The following is a 25,503-nucleotide window of genomic DNA, read 5'->3' as shown; positions in this document are numbered from 1 at the left end:
ATTTCTACCAAATTCCACGTTACTGTTTAAATTCAGCCTCTTTTAGAAAGATGTGCCTTAAAATCTTAGGTTTCTACATGCTATGAGACACTTCTGGCCAGCAATAAAAGACTACATACTGAAATAAGAAAACTTGTGAAGGATGTGTGTCTCTCGCAGTTGTCTAACCAAATGTAATTATGCTAAGGACCACAAAAGTTACTTGTCCTTAAAAATGTCCACCTTCAGCTGTCATCATTATCCAAGTTAATTTTCTAAGTGAATTATGTATAATAATATTTACATATTTAAAATATAGGCAAAATTCTTTTTAAATTCCAGAAATATCTATATGAATAAGTAACTCTTAGATTCCGTAAGTTATTGATTTGGTCATGGCACAATTTTAAATAAGTTGTGTGATCCCACGGAATGAATAGCTACAGTACAGATGCAAAGTACATTATATAGTAGGGAACTGCAGAACTCTGATGACCCTTTTCTTAATAGTTTATTATCTTAACTAAATAAACCCTCCCCTTATAGAATCCTAAAACAGTATTAGATAAAAATACAAATATGTACAACAGATGAAAAAAGGAACACTACTGTAAAGGCCTTAGGAATTTTGTAGCTCAAACACTTTTCAACTTTGCATTTTCTATAAAGCTAATATTTCAGTAAACTGTTACAAACGTTTTCCATTGTCTACCACATTTCCTTTTGTCCGTTGGTAGTTAACGCGATCTTAATACCACAGGATGAGATGAAGGAAATATGGCAGCAATTTCAAACTTTATATCAAGTATTAGTAATATTCACCAGCTTCATTTCTATAGCCACCCTTTGCCATTTAGTGGTCCCGCAAAGTTTCCAAACATCACTTCCCCCATACACGTTACATGTTATAGGCTACATATATGGGGTCTAACTGATCAGCTAGAAAACTGTCGCGGAGGTGCATTCGTTGTTTCTCTCCTCTGGAATTGATAGGAATAACTCCAGGATCCACTACCACCACCACTCCCACAATTAGGTAATGCTCTTCCAGGACCACATTTGTAACTAGAGGAACTAAATCCAGGGCTTCCTGTTCACAGCCACACAGCTCCACAACAACCACAAGCAAGTTGGTCCATGTGAATACAGCACTGAAAGTTAAAAAGAAAAAGAAAAAACAAACAAAAAAACCCCAGTTATTTTCACAAACACAAAGCTCCAAAGTTTACAATTCTTTATCCTTAGATGGATTTTACCACCTGCTTTGGGCTGCATTTCCAAGCGACCTAAGTCCAAGACCTAGTCCTGACACGTCAAAGATCAGCTCAAACACATCTCAGTACTACCTAATGTGACGTACAAACTAAATGCTGCTTTCAGTGACTCAAATACAAATGGTTCTTTACACCATTTGTATTTGTATATTTGTATTACAGAGCAGGAAATCATAATTTCTATTTGGAATTAAGGCTCGGGAGAAAACACTGGGTCAGTCAGCCCAGTATTATTCTGATCTAGAGAGGGGAAATGAGGTGCACGACTTGCTGATGGTAACACAAAAGAGTATCTGAATTTGCCTTAGGTTTTGGGGTTTTTTTCCTATTAAATCCTGCATTTTTGCATAAACATTGCTACATTTCAGCAAGGTTAGGATGAATTCCTTTTTCACAGCTGTTTTACCATTCAGCAATGCTTCTGTGCGTTCGAGATACAGAAGTCTCGATATCAATTGGATGGTAACGCAGTCCCCTCAGTTCCAAAGTTTCATCCAGTGCTCCAACAACATACAGTGCATCATGGCGCTCTAGAGAGGAGAGACGGGAAATGAAGCATATGCATACTATGAAAAGAGAAAAGGGCAGACAGCGAGTGGAATTTAGATAAAACAAAGTGTCTCTTGCATGCAGACACGTGGATCAGGACTTATTTGCTGCACAGTATGAAAGAAAACTCTTCATCTTAATTTGAAAGATAAAGACTAATTTCTGCCATACCTCCGCTGGCAGCTGTGAGCTCCGTCCGACGAACAAAACCAAGGTATCCGGTCCGAGCCCAAAGTGTCTGAGCAGCGTCGCCAAAGCTCAGACGAGTGTTGAAATGATCAGCTTGAAGGGTTTCATTGTCATAGATAGTATAGTAGCCACTGGCCGTGTGTGGACTATTTACCCAAATCTGTACGGGAAGCGGAAAAACACTCAGATCCACACGCTACAAAACCAGGGCATCTGTTGAGTATTAAAATGAAGCACATAATAAACTGTAACAAGAAGGTTCTCTTTTTATCTACGATATTCCAGACCCAAAAATGTTTTGCATTTAGCTCAAACCTCCAAATATCCTGTAGAATCTTAAAAATGCGCTTTGCAGATCTGCTCTCCTAATAACGGTAAGTGAGGATTAACTGAGTAAGTGAACTGCAGATTTTTGTAACATGTGAAGTCCAAAAATTTATAATAATCTATCAACACAGATCAAATATACTGGTGTGTCATCAAGGTAAGAAAAGCAATATGTAAATTAAATTATTTGGAGGCAAGATTTAGACTGCAATAAGCCTTTCCTTCTAGTAGGCTTTCTTTTTTGTTAAACTTGACAGTAAAACAACACACCTAAATTCTGAACACTGCAGCAATAATTCAGCTTAAAAAGGCGTGCAAGTATTACCACTCACAAACTGTCACCCGGCAACTTACACAACCGAACAGAGAGAATATAGCTCAAGAAGCAGACAACAGGAGAAGCTATCCAAACAGCGAAATCTGCGCTTACCTCCCCAAGATGAGAATCTCCAAGAGGTCCTTTTGTCTCTGGATTAACAATGACTACTTTGACCCCAGGTAAAATCTAAAGATCACAAGAAGGAATATGTAATCTGTATGTGAATTATCTTCACGCACAGGTAAAATACAAAGGCTGTTCATTACTTCTGGAGAGGCATGATTTCACCCACAGAAATTACAAACAGCTATAAAACATGCTAGGACATGTACATTGAGGTATACTAACAGTGTGAATGCATTTCATGACTCAAGAGCCACATAACTAAAGCATTCCAGGCCTGTAAATGTTGCCAGACCTCGATTTTGAAGAATGAAATGTTAAAAACTACGGGGAAAACACTTTTTTGTTAAGGCATTTAAAGAATGGGAGTAAGAGCAACGGTAAGTCTCAAATGCATGCTGATTACAAGGATACGACAGCAGACACTTTCGATATGGTTCATTTACTGTAAACAGAACCAATTCTCCCAATTGTTTCAGCAAAGCACGCTCCTAAATCAGATACTTTATTATAAATCAAACTAATTTTCCAGAGGAAGAGTGTAACCAACTATCACCTCTTCTCATGCCATGCTACAAGATTACCTTTCCTAGCTACACATCTACATCATAAGGAGCATAAAAAGCAATATGTGGTCATCAGATGCTGTGTGCCATGCCTCCAGGTAATAACACGAAATTACCTTCCCAGATTCTGAAAGTAGCAGGCTTTGTGGAGCTCCCCTTTCCACTAGACGTACTCTGAAGTAAAGAAAACATTGTCAGGGGGAAAAAAAAAAGAACAGAAATCTACCGAGGTGTGATAGCTTGGTATCATTACAACATTTTTTATAGCGTTATTAAATAAGTTTAAGTAAACTTACTGTACCTGTCATGTCTCAAGGATTTCAGATCTACATACACTGTGGTGGGATCAGGTCCAGATGTTCCCTGAAGAGTTAACATTTAGAAAATTTAATGTACCTACAGAAGTCAGGTTAACTTCTGCCTGAGCTCATAAACGTTTCCAGGCGTTCTTTACTGGCAGCAAAATTCATATTCACAGTTGCACTACGGGAGACACTTCAGTAAACAGGCTATTTTCTCTCTATGCTGAGTGTAACACCAGTGTGGGATGCACCTTTGGGAAGGAAGGAGCTGCTCTTGAGACAGCCCAAGCACTCTCAACTATCAGCCCTGGGGCAAGCAGAGGCATTCTTTACATGGAAATAAAACAGTTCTCTAATGTCATGTTTCAGTTGTTTTGAGCATCCGTGATATAATCTGGCAGTTGAAAACAAGAGAAGCTGCTTGAATCTTGTGCCAGCTGTTCTCTACAAAGCTGATGTTGAGCTACGCTAACAACAGAGAAGCGTGTGCAGATGAGGAAGTTTGCCGTTGCAGAATACAACTGAATTTGGAAACCTGATGCCAGTGACAAAACGTGCACTAGAACACACTCGCGTTACCTGTAAACAGATGGCAACGTTGACTCTTGACCCGAAGGTGGTGCTTACAGCACGAGACGACAGGCCAATGTCTTTGAAGAGTTTGGAGAAGGAATGAGTGAGAGAAACTCGCGGCCGCTCCTCTGCGACTACCACACAAGTCCGCACACAGGACAGATTAATTCCTCGTGCCTGGAAAAAAACACAAATGAGTGCAGAGGCCTGTATGTGTTAATTACCCCTGCCACACTGCACCAAGGTCTGTCCCTTCACAAGAAGTGACATTTGCTTTTTATCCCTGGAAACTAATAGAGAAATGCAGGACAAACCCTGTTCTTGTGTTCAAGTTAATTTGCCTCTTCAGCTTCTATCTGTAATTATAAAATGTGTCTGGCCAGAGCCTAGAAATACTGCTAGAACAAAATATTCATTAATGGTGCTTCTTCCCCTGCTACAGAACGTAGCATCCCGTGCTTCTGCAGTGCTTTTCAGCTAAGGTTACATCTGTTATTCACTATTTATAAAGATGGAAACCAAACCAAGTGAGAGTGAAGTCATTTACTGGGATTACACTGAGTCTTCAACAAAACTGGGACCAGAATCCATTATTATTTCTAGACATGATCATGAATGCACGGAACAGCACTGGCCAGTTGTTTGAATTTGTGCATTACGCAGTTTAACTGGTGACACACCCCAAGGCAGACACTTTCAGAACTCTATGCCACCAACAGAACAAGACTTAATTCCACAGACAGAGTACACTACTTCAGTAAACCCTAAGCAAAAAGCCACCACAAGTGCTTTATGTAGCTATTTTTTTCCCTTCCTCTCATCTCCAAGGAGAAAACACCTCTATTTAGCAAATTGCCTAACATGTGTGCTTTACATCATGTGCTGGTCTGAGCCTTCACTGCAGACTGTTATATAAGCAATTCTTCTGCATAGCATTCTGCTGCTGGCATCCTCTCTCTAGGGTTTGCCCAGCAGTCTCTGATACTCGCTGGCAACGTGCTACCTACACTGCAATACATACACCCTACTCAATTTAAATCCTTTTAATTTCCTGGGGCTGCAAACATTTTTTGTTGCTTTTCATTTTTGAGCAAGCTGTGGACTGGAGACTTATGCAACAGCAAAACTGTTGTATTTAACAATCCTATCACTTTGCTTTACTACCACAGTTTACTTAATTTATCTAACATAACATTCAGGAAACATTCCTTACCTTTAACATTTCAACTTGGTTTCCAAGTCCCTTTGTGCACAGTTCCATGACTGAATAGGAACAGAAAGTGTCCCTTATTTTATACTGGCTGACAGTAGATAACCAGAGGAAAAGATTGGATTCCAGCTCCATAGGAGGAATTAAAATTGACTGGTGTCCAGAATACACGCTGTGAAGAACATCAAGGAAGAAAACATTTTTGTGTGGCATGTAGTTATATTTAAATTAATATTTACTGTATTTTCATGTTACATTCCTGCTAGACCAAAAGCAGGTTGTGGGACTCTGCATCTGAGGCAAATTGTTAATAGCTCCAATGCCCACCATCTGTAGCAACATCGTTTTAAAAATACAATTTACTGTACAAGAGTAACAATTTATACACACACAAATGTGCACAGACACTGTCAGAATAAAGGAAGAGAACTGGCTCAACCACACAGTTTACAGAATGAAAACTCCCTTGCTGCAACATATAATCAAGGAAGAAAGGCAACAGAAACATTCTGGAGCCAGTAACATTTGGCAGCACAATTACGCATAATCAAGACAGGATAACATCTTGCTAATCCGCAGGAAAAGGGAAGGTATTATTGTCAGTTCAAAGACAAATTCTCCCCTTATTGGAAATTAGTCATTTTGGTAATGTCAACATATCTGTCTGTAATTACACCAGATAAAGATGTGGACTGCCATTTCCCACTTATAACCACCCGGGAGTTAATCTTTTCCTTTTTCCCCTCAAAAGTCATACCTGCAAAGGCACCAGAGCACGAAACCTAGTCCACAATAGGGGTCAAGACAAATTGCAATCTGCCGAGACGAGTAGAGCTCACATTGAAGCTTGATTGCCCTGCAAAGGCCACTCACTGCTGCGTGGGACATCTGCAACACAAGAGACAGAGAAACTGTGCTGAAATTCAAGGATGTCAAAATAAGACTCCATCAAGACAGGTAGAGAAGAATAAAGATAGTTTATGGAGTTAAGTGTTATCAAGGCAAAACTATGTTTCTTCTTCCTTTATTGTCCATAGCAGAGGCAGAGCATTGCAGAACCCTCTGAGCCACAGTAAACCAGAAATGGTGATACCAGTAGCTATTGCTTAAAAGCTTTAGGCATCTCAGACTCCAAACACGGCTGATCGTTAAAGACAGTCTAAGGCTTTCGTTTTCTAGTTTCTTATCTTCTTCGTCAACTGCACCCCTATTCTGCTTTTGGTGGGGGAAAGCAGCTCACAGCTATGCTACTCGCATCGCTCACTGCTCTCCTAACAGGCAGCTCTCCAGTGGGAGGCAGCAGCAGAATTCCAAATGTCCATTTGTAGAGACCTGTCTTCCTACATTGCAGAACTAATTCTCAGCACAAAGTCACACTGCGTTGTCTGCAGCAAATCCATAGCTTTACTGGAAGAAAAGCATGGTCTCTATTTAAGCTACAAGAGCCAGCTTTGGTGGAAGTCGAGGGGAGAGGTGGTTCAGAGTATCAGCCCAAGACAAGACACCTAAACCCCTGTCTTCTAAAACCATTTTACTGTACCTTTACTCCTGTAAGCATGCCTGTTGTGGAAACACTAAAATCTAGATATGCTAACATTTCAGGCGTAGGTGGCTTATAGATCTGAGACAGCCGCTTCCTGGGCAAGTCATCTGTACAAGAAAGGAACAAACGTGGTTAATTTTTGATTACTGAACTGGTATTTGAAAGGAGAATACAGCTTTCAAAAAACCCGAGATGGGTAATAAAGCTTTCTATTAATTCTCTTTCCATGAGAGACAGACTACTATATGACAAGACCCTTGCTAAAGCTCCCACGTAGAAATTTATTTATTCTCAGGAAAAGGGAGAAGAGACCGACTCGCTCTTGTCATAAGGAAATTAATAGTTGTCTGCAACATGGCTTTTCAGCAAAATTATTCTACATGCATAGCTCAACAAATGCAGAAGGGATGTCAGTATACAAGGTCAGGCCTAGCTTGTATCTTGGATTGTTTTTCTAAATATTCAAGCAAATTCTTAAGAGCCATCCAGTTAGCATCTGAAATGGGGGACAGTCCCTTTGGAAGTCAATGGTAACCCCTACAAAAAACTTCAAAAAGTCTTTTAGCCCATGGACCGCACCTGTGTCAATGATGGTTGGCCAGGTTTTCACGTCTACAGCAGCAGCTGCCTCTCTGGATTTCAGTAGTCTCATTAAGGTCTGGGTTGTGAGAATACAGGCAGCTTTGCTGACCTAAAAAGATAAACACTTACTAAAAAATAAAAAAGACAAAAGCATGTCCCAATGGCACTGTCATTGCAAGATTTGATGCTCAGAGAGTGTATTTTTACTATCTGTAGCCAACATCCCCTAACAAACCTGCATTAATTTCTTTGGCTTTTGCAACACTACTCCCTACTCTTCCTTCACTAAAACCCCAAACACAGACTAAAATGCAAGTAACCACGTAAGGACCTTTAGAGCAGGTGAGAACATTAGACAGACTACATCTAGCTTTCTCCCCATGGTTATAATGGGGAGGCATCCTTTCCTGGTTACTGGGCTTGGAAAGTAACTAATAACAGGATCTGCAGTTGCCCAGCAGTAAGGAGTATCAATGTGAAATTTTAAGTGCTAACATCACATTAGTATCTCCCAGAAACTAGCCGTTTCATAGCAATTTGTCTGCCACATCAGGAGAGGTGGTTCTCTCTTGCATTTTATGAATTAAAACACTGTCCTTCATCTGTAAGATGTGCTTCACTCACTGCTGTCATGTAAACAGCACAGGAGTTTGGACAGCTGTGTTAACCACTCGAGTCCGAGAGTGCTCCAGCCATGCTCTCAGCTACAGCCCCGTTACTCACTTCCACGATCATTCGCACAGTGGGCAGAGTAGCAGTGAGGCTCTGAGCATGAGGTGGTCTCACGGTCACGGGGATGCAGCCAGCATACAAACAGCCATAGAACGCGGTGATTAGCTCAATGCCTGCAAGGACACGACAGGCTGTAGTGTAGGACACTGGTGGATGGACAACCTGGTGACACCAGCCTTTCCCCTCCTGGTACTTTTTCTCCAAGCACCGGTTACAATTTTTGTTAGAAGAGGCTACACACACTAGTCGCTTCCATGTGCAACGTCAGCAGTCCAAACACCGAGGGCAGCACAAGAAGGAAGCTAAGAAAGCTTGGGGAAAAGGGGCTGGGAAAGTAGAGAAGACTGATCACACAGAAAACCATATTCATCTTACAGGAAAAGAACGTCCCAAGTATCAAATGACTCAAAAGTCAGTCAGGACAAGAGAGAATTGTCTGGCAGGGCAAGAAGTATGCACACCAGAGAGCACCTCTCGCTAGCAGGGAGTGTCTTACACACGCCAAGTGATAAAGCTGTGTGCTACTGGCCACAGCAGGCAGACTGCGCTTCCCACTGTTCCCAGCCTACTGCTGTAGAAGGGGCACCCAGCGGTCTCAGAGGAAGTGCTCATTTTCTGCACAGCTGAAGGCGATGGCACCAGTCTCTACCAGAAGCCACCCTGCCATTTCTCATGGAAAACTACATGCTTTCCCCGGATGAAAAGCTGCCAACTGGCAACATGACTTCAGACAAACAAGATCTGAATAGACCAGGAGCTGAGGTGTCTCTGGTAGGGAGACTAGGGCAATTCTTCAGCACCTGCAGTGCGGTCACAAGTTTCTAATAACTTTGCAGTGAACATATCATACCAGAGGATCTTTGACAATCACAGAAGTCTTTGAAGTTTTTATTTTAAACATCATGACACAGCAAGATCTATCCAGGAGTGAGAAGGTACAAACTGGCTTTTCAAAAACTCTAGAGAATCGAAGTTCGAGTCCTGATACTACAAGACATTAGGACAGCCCTGTCTGGAGTCAAAACTAAATCAGTGAGTTATGCAGTCCCTAAGGTATGGCTGTTTCAATGATCTCTCCTATACTTCCGATCTCAATGAGATGTCAAAGTCAGACCACACTGCATTTCCACAGTGGGATGCAGTCATCATTAAAACTTGCTTACCAGGAGGATAAAGAAGCACCACATTATCTCCCGCATTGAGATGTCCTTTGTCACACAGAACTGATGCAATTCTCTCCGCTTTTTTGTGCAACTGAAGGCAGGTGGCTGTACACACAGTGGTTCCCTTGAAAGGAGACAAAAATGCTCTAAACAAGGCCTGGCACAACACATGTGACAGTAAAATGGCCGCTGAAAAAAGAGAAACAAAACACAAAACAAACCAAACTTGCTTGCTAGCATCAGTTTATAGCTACTAGTTATCTATACCTATAGGCTGCTGGCATTCAATGAGCCATTTATCCACTACAATATCAAAAAGATAGAGATGGAGTTAGATCTGCTCTAGAAAATTCTACCTTCCAGGGAGTCAGTTCAGGTCTTCTTGCACCAGAACCTTGCCAGAATATACTCAACAGGGATACACCATTAAATGATACAGGAACCAGTGGGACCTACAAACACGCTCAGTTTTAAAATGAAGCATTGAACCGTGACACTCATTTAGACGAAGTGACCTATAGGTTCAAAGGTTCAAATTTAAAATTACAAATACATGGGCAAAATCTGATAGAGAGACTAAATAGAGGACACGGGAATGGGCAAAAGATTTTAGGAACAGTCTCAAACTTGCGCTGAATAACATGCTGTGGACCTTAAAAAACCCAACAACTCAGCACTGACTGTACCTTGGCATTTAATAAAAGGAAGAGTGGGTGGTCAGGAGTTGCTTGAGCTCTCCACTGTAATACCTCCGTCAGGAACTGGTGCTGAAACAAAGAGGCAGTAATTAAATACTAGTGACTCTACTTCAGAGGCAGTACTTAAGTGCTTCACATTGCTGCTTTGCATTCAGCTGTAGGGTAAATTCTTTGCCATTCTCTAGCTGTAACAAATACTGATTTACCTTTTTAACTAAATCATTGTCTTCTATTTGACCAAGATCCCTTCCAGAGGCTTGAGCAATACGCTTCCCAGCAACCAGGTTCCCCACCATCACAGAGGCAGGGCCAACGCCTGTTGATAAAGAACAGCCACATGAAAGGTGGACTTTTAATGCAAATAACAAGGACCTGGCCTAGAACTGCAATCTGCAGGAGAGCAAAGGTACAAAGATCCTCTGTAGGATCCCACTGCTCCTGGGCATGGATGCGAGAAGAGAGGTAATGAAACCTCACTGATAGAGTTCAGAAGGCATTGCTAGTCTCCTATTCATCAGTAGAGAGAATCCCAAGGAGTTCAAAAGTAGGAATCAAAATTCCTGACTGACACATGCAAAGAGAGGCCTCAAACACACCCTAGCCACAGGCCACAAGACGAGCTCTGGTCCCCAGCAAGTAGGATACCGAGCGTCAGAGGCATTGCACAGCTTCCTCGGTCTGATATTGTGACCTTCAATTTACTAATGTTAAACAAAAGGGGCTCGTGTTACCTGGTTGTTTCTGCCTGGGTTTTGGCAAGTTCGTCACACACGTATGTGGGCACATGAGGATGTTGCACGGATGCAGAGAGCCTTCCAGAAAGTGCTGTTTAGTTTGAGAGATATGGATCCCTCCCAACGGAGTTTTTGGCAATGTATTGGCTGGCACAAGAGCAAGGCAATATACACCCACTTGGTGAATGCTGTCAATTGCCTAGAGAAAGGAAAGATGGTGACTTAAATTCTTGGTACTACTGGAGACAGTCTGCTGTTAATGGCTGCACTGACATACTGCAAGATAAATCTCTGCATTTATAAGGTAGTGAGAAGCAAGTCAGCATTTCACCCCTGTAACATCAGCGAGCTCTATGGCAAGAGTTAAGTGCTTGTTAGCATCCCTGCCTTTATAGTTCATTTCACATATGAGAAATCAATTTTTAAATCTTTCATGACCAAAATCCCAAAATATGCACAGCTGCTTGATGAATCATATGATTTTTATCTTAGGGTTTTATCCATCTGTCTCCTCTGAACCATCACACACTGTTCCTTTTTTTTCCGCCTCAGCATTCAGGCATCTAATACATTATTCAGACCACCAGGTAGTTCCCTGATTTTTCTCCTGTTTGCATAGTTCACAACCTGAAACATCATCCCCAAGAATGACCTACATGCAATGCAGACAGTTCTCAAATTAAGTATTTGCTGCTCTTTCTACTTTCTTAGGACTACACTCATTCATTTTGCTGTTTTAACCTTTCTCTGCTTACCATCTCCCTGCTGAAAATGCATCTCCAAATTTAAGGGTGGCTTTAAAGCATAACTTTGAGCACCGTCGTGATCCAAGACTAAAAGCAGAACTGCTAAGCTTGAGCACTGGATCTGCTTCGCAGTGCTGAGAGGCAACTGTATTCCTCTACACAGTCACCTTGCTAGCATAATGCTGACCGCTTTGTCAGAGCCTACGCTGTCCTGTGTTGCAGCCGCTTTCCCAGGACCTTCAGGACATAACAGAACAGCCTGTACACAGCAGATGTACCCAGCTTGTGACCCTGTAAAATTACCTTGTGCCAAGAGGGATCATGAGCCTGTGCTCTTTCCATCTGGGGCATGCTGATGGCCTCTGATCTGCCCACACACTGCAACACTGCACAAACTCACCTCGTCCACCCATGTAAGTGGGCTTACCTGCAGCACTCGACTCATCCACTGAAAACTGTCCTCTTCAGATGCATCTGGCCTCTGCTCTGCAACCACCACAATCCTCTCGTCATAGAAGACAGATACTGAGAACACAGCAATCCTAAGGAAAATGGGAGAGCCTTGTTGGCACAAATTCCGGTTTTACGCCTTGGGAACCGGAAGTCACAGAAACATACTGAAGACAGAACTTGCAAAAAAAACCCAAACAAACCCAAAACCAAACCCAAAACCTCAAGGGACAAAGACAGAGAAAAAACATTAGACAAAATTGAGTCAAAAAGGAAAGACTTTGTGAAGTATGTAAGGGATTAATCGCACCTTCTGACGAAATTTCTACATAGCATTGTCCCCTGTCCTCTCAACCCGCTATCACACTTCTGTTCCAACCGGTGGCAAATCAACAATAGAATAAAAGCTTTAAAAGTATCTACATAACATAGGGGGCTTAAAACCTCCTGGTAAGTCTTAGAGGCATGAGCTCCAAGCCCGCCTGAGGATCTAGAAAACTACTTAATTTTATTTAGCAGTTGGGGATGTATCTTTGGACATTAATGCAACTCCTCCTTGCTGCAGGGCATCAGCCAGCAGCTAACTACTACAGAGACTTAAAAGGAAATTCTACAGAAGCAGAGAATTAAATTCTCCATGTGGCTGACTTATCTTGCTCCTTGATTCCTTCCCCTAAAGTATACAGAGTTGATGAAAAGCCAGGCGGGGTAGTTGCGGAAAACAGACCTGTGTTGGGCAGGATCAGGCAAATTACTGTCTAAACCAAAAACGTATTTACTTTAACTGAGCTACCCAAACAAACCAGTTACTGAAGAGAAATCCAAGATCATACTAAAGATCCCGTTTCATTATATTACATGCAGAAGCTTATGGGGAGGGACAAGGTTTATTTTGCTAACCTTCCTCTGTAAACTGTTTTTATTGACTCTACTGCCAATCCAGTTGCTACAATGTCATCGGCATTATGTCTACGTCCGCTAACTGTCAGCAATCCATCCATTTTTCCAACCACAAACACCAAACTGCCCTGAAAGATAAAAAGGCATCGGAGTAACTTACATAAAGCAGGTATTCAAATGTCTTTGATGACTTGCTTATTTTATAACTATGGCTAGATCAATGGAATTTGTATAAAACACATTTTCTTTCTCTGTAAATTACATCATTTATGACTAAGCAGGAGAAGCATTCTAGCCACTCAGTGAGACATGACACTCCAGCATGCATAGCAGAACTGTCATACAAAAAGCTTCTTACACTTGGTTTTAGAAAAATTAGCAATCTAAAAAGGCACTGTAATGACAACATGCTGGAAAAGTAAGGGTTCCTACAGGCTCAGGCAAACCCATTAACTCTCAACTATCTTATCCACAGCAAGCTATCCTTACACATACTTCTGTACCCAAATGCTTTTCTTTTAAACATTCAAGGCTATTAGGACAAACAAAAGAATACAGCAATGCAAGCTCAAAAACTGTATTACGTACAGGTCCAACAAACCCCAGCAAGCCGGAACGGACAAATGGCACATCACCCACTGGAGAGCCAGCCGAGTTCACAGGGATAACCTGAAACAGAAGGGAGGACATTGGAGGCAAAATGGATTTGCCTGAGGATAAAAAACATTCCCCACATCAAGAATTGCACTATATGCGAGTGAAGCGATGAGGAGAAGGGGAGGGAATCCTTGGTACAGTCATAATTTTAGCACTGTGGGAGACCTTTATGAAAGGGGAACACTGAATATATCTAACAGTAATGAGTTTTTCAGGGTATCTTTTTAAAGATAACATTAACATTTAAGTTACAAAACCAAGCGATTATACAAGGCTATCAGTTCCACATAGGAAACAGGGAAAGAAAGATGAATTCTACTACACATACCTCAAATGTATTCTTTGTCACCCCTGCCAGCCCATAATACATCATTCCTCCTGCTCTGGAGCTCACACAGATTTCACCAATCTCATCTGTTTTACAGAGCTGAGGTGGTCCATCAGGTTTCACTATACACATCATTCCTAGGACAAATCACGCACTGTTAAAATAGTCCCCAAGATTTGCCTGCGTAAGAACTGATGCATTTAACTGTGACAGATACGACAACACAGTATGGGGACTGCCTAACTTCCCCCGACACCAACAGAAAACTGTTCAGAAAACCAGTTCAGAAAACATTCCAGACCATTTGCAAAAAGATCTTATAGGGGACTCCTGCACATTTTTACCTCCTGGCATCACATGGCCAACATCCTGGACAGTGAGAGCAGAGTTTTTATCTTCAGTGTTGACACGAATCACACCAAAACTCAGCCCATTCATGGACAGGATGGCTCTTCCAGGCAAAGGTGCCCCGGGGACCCCAGGCCTTTGAAGGACACAAAATCAATACACTAAATCAGGCATACAGGCCATTATTTGACCCGGATTAAGATATTGCAGCAAGAGAAATATGCGTATTTCGGTGTCTCTTCTTTACATAACAAATTTTAAGGTATGAGATGGCAGTAGAGATTGCCTCTCAGAAGAGCCACATTGATCAGTAAGAAACCGTATTCTTGGGCAAGTGCAACTCTTCTTCCAGCTCTTTAGCTTACCCAGTGTTAAACACCAGTTCCCGAGCCAGCTGACTACAGGGCTATTTATTACAGAAGGCAGCAACGGATAGAAACAGACTGTGAAAATGACTGTCCAAAATGGTATCAAATTTCATCTCAGATTCAAGAATACCACTCTATCTGTGTAAATCAAGAGTAGGAAAAAGCAGTGCACAGGTGTCGCAGGCTCTGTTGAGCTGTCACACATCTTGGAGAGAAAAAACCCACTCATATCTTTGGAGTAATGTTTAACAACTTAGCTACTTGAATACCTGAGCGCACACAGTAAATGTCAGTGGAGCTTATTACATGCTTAAGTCAACTATGACCAACCGATGTGTGAACAAACCTCAGCCTGGATCACTTAATCTAGCAAATAGACTGCAATGCTGTACGCCCATTACCTCCGTATTGCAATAGTCATCGCTTCTGGAGATGTGGCACATGGACAAATTGCCTCTGGTTTAAGCCCATGGCTCTGAAACAAGCTTAGAAAGGCATCGCATGAGGAAACAGACCCTGGAAAGAAAGAAAATATGCCATTATGACTTTACATAATTTGGTTTTAAAGACTGGCTGTAAAATAATCTAGAAATAAGCGCAGTGTATTTGCAAAGTATATATACTATGTCACTTTTAAAAACTCCAGATAGCATCTTCCAAGATACCAGCCACAAAGGAGCTTAAGCGCCTACTTGGGAAAAGGCATGTTCTCTTTGAACAAGTCTGCTTTTCTCCCCCAATTTGCTTCAGAGTTGTTGCATGCTCACAGTACAACAACAGGCTTAAACTACTTTCCAAACTTTCAGCAATTAGTACACATATGTAGGGTCTGTTTCCATGCAGCATGCATAATCAAAATGTGACTAATGGTATTCCAAGCACCCCTTCCAGTTGGTGCCATGTAGACAAATATTCTTTAAGCCTTTTCACTAATAGCATTCCTTGCAGATTTTTCTGGGGATTTTTTTCCCCTTCAAAGTTCTTAAAAGCCTTTACCTTAATCCCCTGTGAGCAATTTAAACCAATCTCGCTGTCTACCAGAATTCTGTTTTACACACAGGAGCTCCCCATTCAACTCTCCTGTTTCTTACTTTGCAGCATCTTTCACATCTCATACTCAAAAGGATGAAAGCACAGAAAATGCCCTGCCCTAGTGCTAATGCACCACAATTCACAACAGCTGTTATTAGACAGCTCCCCTAACTGAAATCTTCTCAGAAGTATCTACAAAAGGACTTAAGCTTGAGCCTGTGAGACAGCTAGCTGAGAAACCTCTCTCCTGAAAGCAGCAGGATGTGCATACTCACAAGGATTTGCACCATCAGTTACAATCAGCATGCGTAGAGAACTCAAACTGACGTCTCTTTGGTCTCGATGGGCCATCATGGCCCAGTGCAAGTCTCGACACTTGACTAAAGCAACTTTTGCTGCAAATCAACACAAAAAAAAAGTACCATATAAGGACAAATAAAAGATTTCCAGGAGTCATTTTCATAGGAATACACAATCCAACACTCCCAAATGAGAAATTCTCACTAAAGCAGGCAAACCTTAATTAACTGACCCTGCAGTAACAGCAAACCCTAACACACAATAGCATCTGCTGCGTCCATTTGCCCACCGCCTAAGCCAGGGTCTGTCACTGTTGCAGCTTCTCCTCCAAAATGCATAAATCCATTATCACCATCTGAATGTCCTTGGTGAGGACTGGGGATCAATGGATCTCGCTGCGCTCAACTATTTTCTTGGTTTCATAGAAGGCACTGGCTTCAACTACACAGGTCATGAGGTCCTCATCAAGTTCACCGACATCCACATAGCATTAGGACTTAGTGCATATTTAGAAATAAATTAGAGTTTTGGCCCTTGTGATTTGTCACAGAATAGGAAGAAGACAGGTTCTAAAGCATTTGAGATTTTAACGCCCCTCACTCACTTATCCTGAGAACTTCAAGCTCAAGTGGTGGAACATACACAGTTACCTTTGTGGGCATGAACTCTCTGCACCCATGAGAGTGGACAGGTTTTCATCACAGAATAGGGCACACTGATAGTATGCAGTTTGTTCATTACATTCTGAAAAGTAGAAAAAGATTTTTAGAAAAGGGCTCACAAAACCTATTATGAAGCAGAAATAGGAGTCACCCTCACTCCCTATCAACCCCTACCCCACCATGAATTCACGTAAGTTTACTGAGGATGCTTCTACACTCCCTCCAGAGAATTGCTGATCTAGCAGGGAGAGAAATGGTTGACTTAATAGGTAATGGTCCTCAACCATCTCCCCTCAAATGCTGCAATTATAAAGAGTTAGGAAATGCTTCAGAAAGTCCTTATAGGCTTAACTCACCGTTAGAATGCCATGCCACAACCCTGCATCCTTCTTAAAATCCAAAACATTCACTATTGTTTCACCTGGAAAAAGAAAGTTGTAGTTTTGAAGTGAAATGTGCCAGGACAGCTGTGACCATTATTTATGCTAGAATCTGCGTACATTTGAGTCTGTCAGATCTGCTCCAAGAAGTACACATGCAGCAAGCCAAGTTCAGAGCCTTGTTTGTCTGATTATATGTTTTACTAGTCAGAGCTCCTTGTTATGCAAAATAACACAACTGAACGTCAATTTAAGAGGCAGAACGTATCCCAGAAAGTTGCAAGAAAATTACATTCCAGCCTGTAATGTACATCAGTAGAACAGAAAGGGTCTTAACCTCATTATGCATGAGCAGTAGCAGGGGAAGAGAGTCGAGAACATCATTCAAGCATTGACTCCCAGAAGCAACGGAAATTAAAGTGATGGCTTCCAAAAGACAAACTCTGCATTTTAAAGTGCCATGACATACAGCTCTAAAAATAAAGTTTCAGTCATGGATGTATAAATTAGCTTGACTTACAAGGTAGACCAGACTAAAACCATATCCTGCAGCAGAACTCTCTGTACTCCCACCAGCAATTTCCAATCTCCACTTCCAAGTTAGCCAAAAAGCCTCATGCAACTAGTACAGAACCAGTTTAAGCAAGAGGTGCTTTGATATTTACACACACTATCAAGAACAAAAGTTTGGAAAGACATTTTAATGGGTGATCAGTACAGTGAGGGGGAGACTCAAGCTTGCTGGAAAACGCTCCACTTCTGATTCACCTGCTCCCCTTCTGATTCATCAGAGCAGACTTGTTAACTTTCTATACATGATGCAAATCCCACTTTTTATTCCTCTTCACTATGGCAATGAAAACAATGTCGTTTTTGGATGGAAAAGATTACAGACAGTCTTCACTTTTGGGGCAGAATCAATCTGTACTTTTTTGTCTTCTTTTTTTTAAGTAGATACTATTGTGTATTGGTTACTCATAGACAGCTGTTAAAAATATGAGAGGCAACCACTGAAAATGATGTCGCTGAACCTTCATTCCTTTGATGTTTCTGTGACATCACCTACCTTCAGAATAGTTGCAGGCCTGAGACAAGGCTTGACAGTGAGACAGCATGGCAATCCGAGACACTGTAACACCCATAACACTGCCCTCTTTGCTCGTCTTATACTACAGAAGAAAAAAAAAAGTCAGGGTGTGACTCTAGATCCCACATATGGAGGATATTAAATCACAGAATCCGTATTAAATAAACTTTTGCTCCTCTAAAGCTGCCGAGACATACTTGAAGAAGTGTCTGCTTGTAGAAAGGTATCAGCAAGGTTCACTACCGAGAAGATAGTTTTCAGGTAGCAAACACGTTCAGATAACTCCAGAGAGATACAAGATAAAGATGACAACTGAATGCGTTTGTGTTTATTTCATTGTTACTACTTCTCACAACATCTCGTCCTGCTCCCATAAGTAAACTGAAAGGCCTATTTGTAATTTTAGAAAGGCCAAATCACAGAATCATTAAGGTTGGAAAGGACCTTTGAGATCATCAAGTCCAACCATTAATCCAGCGCCACCACGTCCCCTAAACCATGTCCCAAAGCGCCATATTCACACATTTTTTGAATATTTCCAGTGATGGTGACTCCACCACCTCCCTGGGCAGCCTGTTCCAATGCCTGACCACTCTCTCAGTGAAGAAATTCTTCCTGATATCCAGCCTAAACCTCCCCTGGCCCATCTTGAGGCCATTTCCTCTCGTCCTATCGCTGGTTACTTGGGAGAAGAGACCAACCCCCACCTCACCACAACCCCCTTTCAGGCAGCTGTAGAGAGCGATGAGGTCTCCCCTCAACCTCCTCTTCTCCAGGCTGAACACCCCCAGTTCCCTCAGCTGCTCTTCATCAGACTTGTGCTCCAGACCCCTCCCCAGCTCTGTTGTCCTTCTCTGGACACGCTCTAGCACCTCAACGTCCTCCGTGTCGTGAGGGGCCCAATAATTACTGTTACTACTTAAACCACTGCAGTTCCTAGAAGTTGCCTTACTGAGGTGTACAAACAAAAACAATGTCTGCCAGGAAGAACAGAAAATTCAAAATGCCGTTGGCTTAAGGAGTTTCAGAAATCCGTGTTATCAAGTACACTATCTCAGAGAGCTCAGTTGCCTCAATTACTAGCTTTCTGGAACTAGAAGAGTGTTCTCCATTTTGGGGAGCGCTCAAGCCCACAAAGGTATTCAAAACTAAAATAAGCTTCACAGCAGGCTGTACACAGTGAAAGACTTGTTTCAGTGGCTAGAAACTGGAAAGTTTAAGGTAGTGAGGTGAAAGTATTATCTCTCTGGTGACTAGAACATTAAATTCAGCTCACAGAAACTACTGTCTATTCCCCGTTCACTACTTACTTCAATATATGCTGGCTCAGTTCCCGCAGCTGAGATGTTGGGCTGCCAGTCCTTAGGAGATTTGGAGAGATATTTAGAATCTGTCACAACCCATTTGAGTCTGGGCCAACCTAGAGCCAAAATTAAAGTGGAATATTAATATCAGTTTATTGAGGGATTTATATTCTGCAAGAACACACTAAAACCCCATCATTTGTCCAAGTTCAGTTACACAAGCAAAATACCAAGCCAAGCCAAGCTACTAGCCAGAAGGTTCATATTGTTTCTCATCAGGGAGTTCAGTGGGCAACAAGGCACTTCCTCTACTCAGGAAAGATCCCTGCAGTATTTCTAAATATAGCTTGTTGTATCATTAATGAAACTGCTTTTGAACCTGCCAAATGCCACAGGATCCGAGGACAGCCCTGGCTTGTAAGATGGATTCATCGTGACTTCCGGAACAACAAACCAATTCTGTCAGACACATGGATCAGTCTACACCATATGCATAAAACCTACAACAGTTAAGCGATGCTATCAGAAAAGTTGCTCACTTTGCCCCCTCCAAATGCATTCAGACTTCCGACAACTATTTTCAGACAGTTCAGCTATAGCAGAAGTGCAATCAAAAGCAAGTATGCAACCAATCTAACCTTTAAACTGCACAATTTCTCCATTTTGAGTTTTTGGAAGTCCTTTCAGACAAACTTCAGTGGTGAGGGCCAAAGCAATACCGCAGCTTCCCAGCAGAAAACCAATCTGCTGACCACCAGCATCCTGAGGGAAGAGGGAGGAAAAAAGTCATTCCTGTTTAAAGATGACATAAGTCAACTTTGCCCTTACCAAAATCTACGGTCTGGTAATGCTCTGGTAACTGCATGGTAACATTATGGATCACATTGGGAGGAAAAAGAAGAAACAACCCATGCCCACAAACACACTTTCCTTTGGTTTGCCCTTCTCTGACATCCAATGTCTGGCAATGGTTTGAAACTCAAATGACAACCACTGTCTGACAGGGATGAATACAACAGCTTCTAAGCTTACATAATGACACGTTTTGGAAGATGATATATACCAAGCACAAAGGCTTGCTGGGTGTAAATGGAGACATACCTACAAGCCAATAAAAGTCCACAGGAAAATGATAAGCCATCCAAAAATGCAGAAGGGCTACTTAATCTTCTGCATACCAAGCCTGCTCTTTTCAATTCATTTTGTTAAAAAGTGAAATGATTCTGTAACTGAGGGCAGATTGCAGGGAAATTTGGTGATTCTCAAAGGGAACTCTTTATACATAAAAGAAGTATTACACTGGCAAGACTAAAATGCGTTGGATGTGAAATCCACAGGAAACAAGTGCTCATGCCCAGCATCTAGGCATCGAGCACACACCATTTATTTTCATTAAGGGAAGCCCAGTAGCTTCAAAGAGGAATCATGAGGCAAAAAAAGCAAAACTTATAATTACACTGAAATAACAAGGCCTCTCCTTCCCCAGGAACTAATTTCTATTGCACAATGATAAAAACACTGAAATGAGGTAGCTCACTAAGAAATCTGACTGAGAGAAGTTTTAATTTTGTATTTGGTTGCTATAGCAGTCGTCACGTTGCAGACAAATGAAAGCACAGCTCTGTGACTCCCATAGTATCACCAGACTAGCTTACCATTTCATTACCACCTCTCTTGCAATATGTTTGCCATTAGCCTGTTGCTTTTGATTCCTCTTAATGAAATCTAAAGTTTTAAACAGTTCTTGACGTGGCAATAATATGGCAATACTGCAAAAATTCTGGTAAGGGTAAAGAAAACACTTCGTTGAGCAAATAATTTACAAAAAGTGCCTTGAAGTCTTCAGAAATACTTCAGCACCTTCAGCCTCCAGCAAAGTCAAAAGACTGGCCGATGCTAAGCATGGCTGGAAATGAGACCCCCTTCACATCGATCAGAGGGCAGGTTCCCAATATCGTCTGTACCATGTAAATTATTTGCAATAACAGAATGAAGACCACAGCATTTAGGCGAATCGACCATTTCCAGCTACTCAGCACAGCTCTCTGGTCAATAAGTTTTTCCATTTTTAAACAGCTATTCCAGGTTCACAAAGGTCTTGCACACTGCGCTGACACAGAGCTGCTAAGGCAGCAGCTGGATGCCGTGAAACGTTTTCAGAGGTTGATGGTCTGACTTGGTTTTCATCCCACATCAGCCTATCACTCCTCTAAGTTCCATCAACGTTACCTTTCTGGTAAGAGGTACCTCTATAGGCACTGGTATGACTTCAGCTAGGAGACAGCCGTAAAATGCCACCATAAACATGACTGGGTCATTGTTGGGATAAACAAGGGCTACCTACAAGTCACAAAAACATTTTGTTAGTTGAAATACAAGGAAAAATTGCAAATTTCAGATCTATAGTGACTAGAAGTCAGAAAATGTTGTGTTATTTCACATTCTACCACAGCATTTTTCACACGGCACCTTCGAGCACTCTTTCTTCCACGGAATACCTGGTATTTGCATGAGTTCCTCATGCAGTAATTCCCTGTGTGCCCATACACATGAAGATGCACGCACAGCCAAAGCAGAGATCTAAAACTCTGTATTTCTCTAAGAGGTGCAATGCTCTTCCTTAGATGTATTTCAAAGTCCAGAGCCATGAAGTTGCTTACAGAGCAGCCAGCAGGACTGAAAAAAAATCACAGAAGTTTCCTTCCCAAATAGCCTGTCCCTGGGATAAGAGTCTCGCTATTAAAAGAATCAGATTATAGTGTCTGTGGTAAGCTACAGCCCCCCAAAACCCTCTTTTTATTTCAGAGGGAGAACCAGACAGTCCCAAACTCATTACCCTATCTCCAGGTTTTAACACGGGTTCATTTTTGGTCCCCAGTTTATTAAGCAGTGTGTAGGCCAGCTTGAGACTTCTGCTCCACAATTTGCCTAGAACACAAAGAAGAGAGACTTGCACAACTCTAAATCAACCCAGCATACGAGAGAATATTTCAATTCTTGACTGCTTTTACCGTCTACAGTCCCGACCTCTGTTTCAGTTACACCGCTTTGTCTACAAAAGCTCTCAAATCCCAAGAAGGTATTTGCAACCACATGAAGACCAGCAACCCTGCATTCTATCCACTACTGCTCTTTCGGAGCAGTGTAGCAATGGAAGCCAGGGCTCAACTCACCATACGTGAGGGTATAAACTGGTTTTCCTGTAACATCCAGTGCTGTCAGACAGGGGCATTTAGCTTGTGTGGTTCCCCAACGCTGCAGTGCTGCTTCTAAGGCAGGAGGCCAGTTGCAAACAACTCCCAGGGGTTCTCCCTTCACAGGTGTCATCTGGCGTCCCTCTGGCTTGGGCTGATTTGGGTCAGGCTGTGGAACTGAATAAAATTCAATAATGTTTCCAGTTCATCTTTGCCCATTTGTTACCAAACAGTTAGGCTGGAAAGACACACTGAAAACAAATGCTCTTCCTCATCGCCATTAGGTTTAACGAGTCCTATCACATTTCATTTCCTAAGGAAGCCCTGCACAAAGCAAAACATCATCATGAACATAAGTCTTCTCCTAAGGTGCTAATAGGAGGTATTCGATTCAACAGTGAAGAAGGTAACACAGAACTGGAGAAAAAAAAAAAAAACCACAATCTTACAAAATAAGTTTGTAATGAAATAACCAGTAAAGACAATCCCTTTTGGGAAATTAAAGTAGCCTAAGCAAATGAAGGTGTTTTAAAAATCTATTTAAATATTTTTCTTAATAAGTTTTAGCTATTGTAAGAAGTTTAGTGATGAAGAGGCCACTCAAAGCACAGTGAAATTACTTCAAACATTGGTTTTGTATCAGACCACTCATGAAGGCTACTGCTAGCTGCAAATAGTGCATCATTCTGAGTCAACTTCAAAAACAATGGCATAAATAAATTCAGCACTTGGCATGTCTGTGTACTTATAAAAAATGATTAATAAAAAACATTAATTGGTGCTATTACCTTCCACAATTTCTTCGAAATCATCCACAAAAAATTCTTTCAATGGTGGCCTTTTGGGTCTTTTCAAGGTGTTAAGCAACTGCTGAATTTTCGTGGAGACTCTGCTACTCACAGGAACACCTGGAGGGAAAGATTTTGTCTAACAGAAGTGTTCATAGTCTCTCTTAACATTTATATCCCCCCTCTTTCCACCAGAGGATAATTCTCTTGGTGTGCCCACTCATTCAACTACTGCCTTCCGTTATTAAAGGTTGTGCCAGTGCAGGACGACATTAGTAAGCATTATATCAGTTCTGTATTAACCCGGTGGTCAGAAAATGCTAGTAACGGAAATCTGTTTTCAAAGCATTTACTCCCTTCCAAAGGCTGATTTCCAGCTGTCTCTAACACGCTGCACTTGCTGTACAATACAGCCTACAGATCTGCGCCTGCCTGCGGTATCGACAAACTGCAGTGCAAGGCTGCCAGCAGAGGGAGGACACAACAAGAGCAGAAGCATTAACACTACCCCTCTGCGCAAAGATTTATGCCAACCAGCTTAGAGTGAGTATTACCAACTTCATGGGAGCTTAATTATAGTTAAGAATTACATTATTTCCTTCATCTTACCTTTCCTTTTGGGGATTCTAGGACAAAAGCTTTTAAAAACAATTAGCCTACCTATGCATTTGTAATTTTTTTCCCTAAAAAGCGATAGAGAAGGGAAAAGCCTATTATCTCTCCCATGATTTTCTCCATCTCAGTACATAGCAGATAATTGCTGCAGCAGGGGAATGTGTTAACGCCAGCGTCATAACTGTGGCGTAGGAATGTGTTAATGCTAATGCCATAATCATTACAAATTTGCGAAGTGCTTAAAAGGGATAAACTTAAGTCACATGACTTGTTCTCCCAGCTCAAGTCCTTAACACCATTCTAATTTCTGGGTACTCTGAGAGCTTCCATACCATCAGCAGTATCCATGAGGCTAGATCGATTAGATCCCTTGTGCATGCCTTTCACGATCCCTGAAGGAGGAAGGTCAATCGCTGCTGGGCGTGCTGAGGAAGAGGAGGTAGTTGCTGTGACATCTGGAGGAACTGAGAAATTTTCTACAAAAAGGGAGAAAATTGAGATGGCAATTAACATATACCTTTTATCATCAGATGGAACAAGCAAAATGTTAGTTACCTGTTACCAACAATATTAAGAATTTAATGGGTTGAATGTGTGGGAGCTCTTATTAATGCTAAACACACCGCTTCCTAAATATTAAGTAGCTCTAGGAGGTGCACATTATCTTTTCTGGAAAACAGAAAGCAAAGGCACAAGATGAGTGGCTTTGTCCGTGTCAGGAAAGTGGTTCACGAAAACAGAATTACTGTTCTTGGTTTCTAACCTTCAAGCCAAGCTAAATATCTTGACCTTCAGCACTGTAAAAAAAAAAAAAAATTAAAAAAAATTTTTGAGATCCACATGAGCTCTGAAATATTCAAAGCCCAGAACAAAAACCTACATCACCTATGCAGTAATCTCTCTTGCTAGAATTATACTATTTAACCTTTTTGTCAGTAAGGGCTTTCTAAAACAAAACATGCGGTAGGCTATTGACTAAAGCAGATCAGCAAAAAATCATGTTTGGTTTAAATTTCTTCCAGTTCGGTGGCTAAACATTATGAGCCTGTCCAGCAGTTAAATACTAAACTTAAAATCTAATGAATAGAGAGAGCTGGGTCTTACTTTTGCTTTAAATTGCAAGACACTGTTCTGCTTTTCATGAGTTTGTAAGCTTCAAAACGGCAAGTAACTCTGCATACTTCAGTAATTCTCTCATTAACTTTCTCTTAAATAAGCAATTGTGCTTACACAGGATTTCTTTACACAACACAGTAGGTTAAATCATCTGATAGGGCAAGAATATTCTATTCTGGTTTAATAGAATCAGCAACTGTTGCTTACGAAGGAAAAAAGCCAACAATTTCGAAACTATATGTTGGCTTGCCCAGAGACAGTCTGAAGGAAGTCAGATACTGAATAATTCCCACAGAAAGGTTTTTGCAGTTCATTGTGCCCCTCTTTCTAAGGAGAAAAAAAAAAAAAAAATCCATTTCTGCATA

General features: G+C 41.5%; 1 protein-coding gene across 1 annotated transcript in view; it reads right to left on the bottom strand.

The window, feature by feature from the left end:
• Nucleotides 1-649: 649 nt before the first annotated feature.
• Nucleotides 650-25,503, bottom strand: part of DIP2B (disco interacting protein 2 homolog B) — a gene marked incomplete at its 5' end in the record, with an annotated part of 66,559 nt that continues 41,705 nt past the window's right edge. The window contains 33 exons of the mRNA XM_082011887.1: nt 650-1,130; nt 1,660-1,783; nt 1,974-2,151; nt 2,749-2,823; nt 3,443-3,500; nt 3,628-3,689; nt 4,208-4,378; nt 5,415-5,583; nt 6,169-6,299; nt 6,952-7,061; nt 7,534-7,645; nt 8,260-8,381; nt 9,432-9,555; nt 10,118-10,198; nt 10,336-10,445; nt 10,861-11,062; nt 12,037-12,151; nt 12,960-13,087; nt 13,548-13,628; nt 13,945-14,081; nt 14,289-14,428; nt 15,062-15,176; nt 15,968-16,087; nt 16,643-16,736; nt 17,011-17,075; nt 18,101-18,203; nt 19,432-19,541; nt 20,064-20,187; nt 21,655-21,765; nt 22,262-22,353; nt 22,599-22,796; nt 23,408-23,527; nt 24,355-24,498. Of these exons, the coding sequence (XP_081868013.1) occupies nt 878-1,130; nt 1,660-1,783; nt 1,974-2,151; nt 2,749-2,823; nt 3,443-3,500; nt 3,628-3,689; nt 4,208-4,378; nt 5,415-5,583; nt 6,169-6,299; nt 6,952-7,061; nt 7,534-7,645; nt 8,260-8,381; nt 9,432-9,555; nt 10,118-10,198; nt 10,336-10,445; nt 10,861-11,062; nt 12,037-12,151; nt 12,960-13,087; nt 13,548-13,628; nt 13,945-14,081; nt 14,289-14,428; nt 15,062-15,176; nt 15,968-16,087; nt 16,643-16,736; nt 17,011-17,075; nt 18,101-18,203; nt 19,432-19,541; nt 20,064-20,187; nt 21,655-21,765; nt 22,262-22,353; nt 22,599-22,796; nt 23,408-23,527; nt 24,355-24,498 (4,079 nt within the window). The 3' untranslated portion in view covers nt 650-877. The remainder of the gene's footprint in view (nt 1,131-1,659; nt 1,784-1,973; nt 2,152-2,748; nt 2,824-3,442; nt 3,501-3,627; nt 3,690-4,207; nt 4,379-5,414; nt 5,584-6,168; nt 6,300-6,951; nt 7,062-7,533; nt 7,646-8,259; nt 8,382-9,431; nt 9,556-10,117; nt 10,199-10,335; nt 10,446-10,860; nt 11,063-12,036; nt 12,152-12,959; nt 13,088-13,547; nt 13,629-13,944; nt 14,082-14,288; nt 14,429-15,061; nt 15,177-15,967; nt 16,088-16,642; nt 16,737-17,010; nt 17,076-18,100; nt 18,204-19,431; nt 19,542-20,063; nt 20,188-21,654; nt 21,766-22,261; nt 22,354-22,598; nt 22,797-23,407; nt 23,528-24,354; nt 24,499-25,503) is intronic.

Source organism: Phaethon aethereus, assembly GCF_964289735.1.
Source record: "Phaethon aethereus genome assembly, chromosome: 29".
Classification (NCBI taxonomy): Eukaryota; Metazoa; Chordata; class Aves; order Phaethontiformes; family Phaethontidae; genus Phaethon; species Phaethon aethereus.
Note: the sequence above shows the minus strand (reverse complement) of the source record. Positions and strands in the feature narration are given on the sequence as shown.